This window comes from Enhydra lutris, unplaced genomic scaffold, assembly GCF_002288905.1.
Source record: "Enhydra lutris kenyoni isolate GAN:26980312 unplaced genomic scaffold, ASM228890v2 scaffoldscaffold43, whole genome shotgun sequence".
Taxonomy (NCBI): domain Eukaryota; kingdom Metazoa; phylum Chordata; class Mammalia; order Carnivora; family Mustelidae; genus Enhydra; species Enhydra lutris.
In genome coordinates, this window is record NW_019154127.1 from 10,156,254 (window position 1) to 10,159,823 (window position 3,570).

A 3,570-nucleotide genomic window follows, 5' to 3' on the forward strand; every position below is an offset into this window, starting at 1 on the left:
GCTGTGGGGGGGGGGAATGCAATTTGGTTCCCCTTACCCCTTCTTCAGCCAGAGCAAACTACACATCCTACCCCTGCAAATAACTATTCTCAGAAAGATGATGGATGCCTGGGTGGCTCCATCAGTGGAGCGTCTGCCTTCACTCAGGTCATGGTCTCGGGGTCCTGGGATTGAGTCCTGCATCGGGCTGCTTGTTCTTCAAGGAGCCTGCTTCTCCCCCTCCCTCTGCTACTCCCCCTGCTTGTGCTTTCTCACTCTCTCTGTCAAATAAATAAATAAATAAAATCTTAAAAAAAAAAAAAAGGAAATAAAATTCTCAGCATCCTGCCAGCCACGGCTCAGAAACGTTCTTGCCATCCATTTGCCTCCCACAGTGATTTCTCTGAACTGCGTGGGGCCTCCAGCTGAACAAAACCTCCTTGGGGCCATGAAGTACAGGAGCCAGACTAAGTCGGCCTCCAGAGAGTTAGGTGGTTCTGGAAGTTTCTATCATTATTCCATATCTTTTATGGAGAAGGTATTTGGAACAGAATTTTAACTGAATGAAATTTCAAGGTCCTGTTTTGCCATGAAAATAAGTGACCCTTTCTTCCTTCCTCTTGGGTTTTTTGTTTGTTTGTTTGTTTTGTCTTTTTTTTTTGTTTTGTTTTGTTTTTGTCTTGCTGGTCCCTCTGAGCTCACCCAGGATGATATTTTGAAGACAGGGACACTGAGTTGAGAACTGATGGATCTCTTACCCATGTCAAATTCTGTAAACATTAGCCACGGGCTGTTAGGTAGGAAGGTCACTTGTTAGCATGAGACATTGGACTGAAGCTGACTTATGGGTCCCCTGGGTCCCCTTCCAGAGCTCTGGGCACTATCTTAGTGCATCAGGTTCAACAGGCTTCTTGGAAATTCACATGCTCTTATTGTTGTCCATAGGGGCACCGTGTGTGAAATCTGTCTTGATCTCCTTCACTTAGCAGAAGAGAAGAGTGGGGCTGGAGTGGGCCCAAATGATCCTTAAGGTCACCTGGGTAGGTAGTGAGGTGGGTATGCAACATGCTGGCATGGCCTATGGGGAGGAGCTCTCATGAGCTGTGGATGATTTGAATGGTGCTATTCTTTTTGTTTTTTCCTTACAGTGACTCTGGAGGAAGGGAATCATCGTTTTGGGTAAACGAAGTGAGTCCAGAACTGGACAGGGCCCAACGGCATTCGCTCGCAGCTCTTTGACAACTTTCCTCTTGGAATCTACCCTGTAGTTTAGCTTTCCAACCAGAGGGTCATCAGAGCCAGAAGAAAGTGAGTTATTTGTTTTCTTAATGTTATAACATTGACATGGGTGCTCCTGGATTTGGTGAGAATTCGCTGAGAATAACAGAGGTGTGTGGGCACAAGAAGAAACAATCAGGAGATTTAAAGAAGTAACCCCTAAAATAGAATAAGTACCTCTAGCAGGGATGGATTCCAAGGTACAGTGTTCCCGTCTTATCCGAGCTTCTGTGTTCTGAGGTTTCAGTCACCTGTGGTCCACTGTGGTCCAGAAGCAGATGGTCCCCATTTGGACCTGTCAGAAGATTGGTAGTAGCCCAGCGCGACATCACACGCCTGCGTCACACACCTCACCTCATCTCATCACGTGGGCATTTCATCATCTCACATCATCACAAGAAGGGTGAGTACAGTGCGGTAAGGTATTTTGAGAGAGAGACCACATTCACATAACTTGCATTATAATTTGTTGTTATTGTTATCCTATTTTATTATTAGTTGTTGTTGTGAATTTCTTACTGTGACTGATTTAAAAACTAGAAGTTACAAGGATGTATATAGGGTTCAGTACTGTGGTTGGCTTCCGGCATCTGCTGGGGATCTTGGAAGTTATTCCCACAAATAAGGGGGATGAGTGTAGTTGTGTAGATCAGAACATTGGTCTTACTTCTTTCTGGATGCGATAAAATGGTTCTTGATTCAATTAGAGAAGAATGCAAACAGTTCATGCCTTTACATCCAGAAGATGTGGTTTTCTGTCTTGCAGGCTCTCTAGCTGGACTTCATTATGAAGTCAGGGATGGACAGAGCTGGAAGGACCTCATGGGAGATCTGGTCCCATATTTTAGAGGGGAATCTGAGAATCCCACAGGTGAAGGGTGGGTTGGCCTGGAGCCCCGTGCTCTGATCACACACTGTTGGGAGTCCATGCTCACTGTTGGACCCCCGCTCTCAGCTCTGTGTGCTGTGAGACCCCAGAGTCTCTGGCACTTGAGCTGTGAGACATGAGTGTCTTCCCCTCCATAAGCCTCCCTGGGGCAAAGCTAGACATGCTCCCCTTCTCCTGAGGTCTGACCATCCCACCTTGTTCCTTCCAGATGGCTTACACGAAGATGTGCCTGCTCTACATTTCCCTGGTGGTCCTGGGAGCCCTCTGTTTGTATTTTAGCAAGTACAGTCTGACTCCTTTTAAAGATGAGCCATTTGTTTTCAAGAAAGAAATGGGGAACTTCCTCCAGCTTCCAGATATCAACTGCAAGCAGGATCCCCCTTTCCTTGTCCTGCTGGTGACCTCTTCCCATGAACAGATGTTTGCTCGCACGGTCATCCGGAACACGTGGGGGAAAGAAAGGAATGTGAACGGAAAACGCATAAAAACCTTCTTCCTTCTGGGAGCCACAGCCAGTAAGGACCTGTCGAAAGTTGTTGCGCAGGAAAGCCAGCGGCATCACGACATTATCCAGAAGGACTTCATGGACACCTACTTCAACCTGACCCTGAAGACCATGATGGGTATCGAGTGGATCCACTGGTTCTGTCCTCAGGCGGCTTTCGTGATGAAAACGGACTCGGACATGTTTGTCAACATCTACTACCTGACCGAGCTGCTCCTCAGGAAAAACAGAACCACTCAGTTTTTCACCGGCTTCTTGAAACTGAATGAGTTTCCGATTAGGAACAAGTACAGCAAGTGGTTTGTCAGTAAATATGAGTATCCGTGGGACAAGTACCCGCCCTTTTGCTCGGGCACTGGCTACGTGTTTTCCAGTGATGTGGCAAGTCAGGTGTACAAAGTGTCCGACAGCGTCCCGTTCCTTAAACTCGAAGACGTCTTCATGGGGCTCTGCCTGGCGAAACTGAAAATCGGGCTGGAGGAACTCCACTCTGAGCAGACCTTTTTCCCAGATGGGTTGGCCTTTTCCACGTGTCGTTTTAAGAAGATTGTGGCCTGCCATTTCGTCAAGCCTCGCAACATGCTCAGCTATTGGTATGCTCTGGAAAATTCCCTGGAAGACGAGTGTCCAGCTGACTGAGGGGAGCCCAGGGGCCCACGTGGACACACTTGAGGCAGCCCGCACTGAGAGTGTCGGAAGATCTTCAGGCGGCATCACTGAGGATCATTGTGAGGGCAGGGAGGGAGTGAGGAGGGAGGAGGGGGAGTCAGGTGAGGGTGATTCCCTGTAGGGCTGCCTGTCTAGTGGAGTCTGTAAGCCTGAGTGAAACCACTTGGTGCCCAAGCAATAACAGATGCCATCTCTTGAGTCTCTACACCTCTGCGCTGAGTGTCTGACGCACGCCTCCATTTTCCCATTT

At 48.0% G+C, this 3,570-nt stretch overlaps 1 protein-coding gene across 1 annotated transcript; it reads left to right on the forward strand.

The window, feature by feature from the left end:
* Nucleotides 1–1,630: 1,630 nt before the first annotated feature.
* LOC111155671 (beta-1,3-galactosyltransferase 5) lies at nt 1,631–3,290 on the forward strand. Its single transcript, XM_022515960.1, has 2 exons — nt 1,631–1,660; nt 2,355–3,290. Exon 2 carries the CDS (start codon nt 2,355–2,357, stop codon nt 3,288–3,290), a length of 936 nt encoding a protein of 311 aa, XP_022371668.1. The 5' UTR covers nt 1,631–1,660.
* The last annotated feature ends 280 nt before the right edge of the window (nt 3,291–3,570 follow it).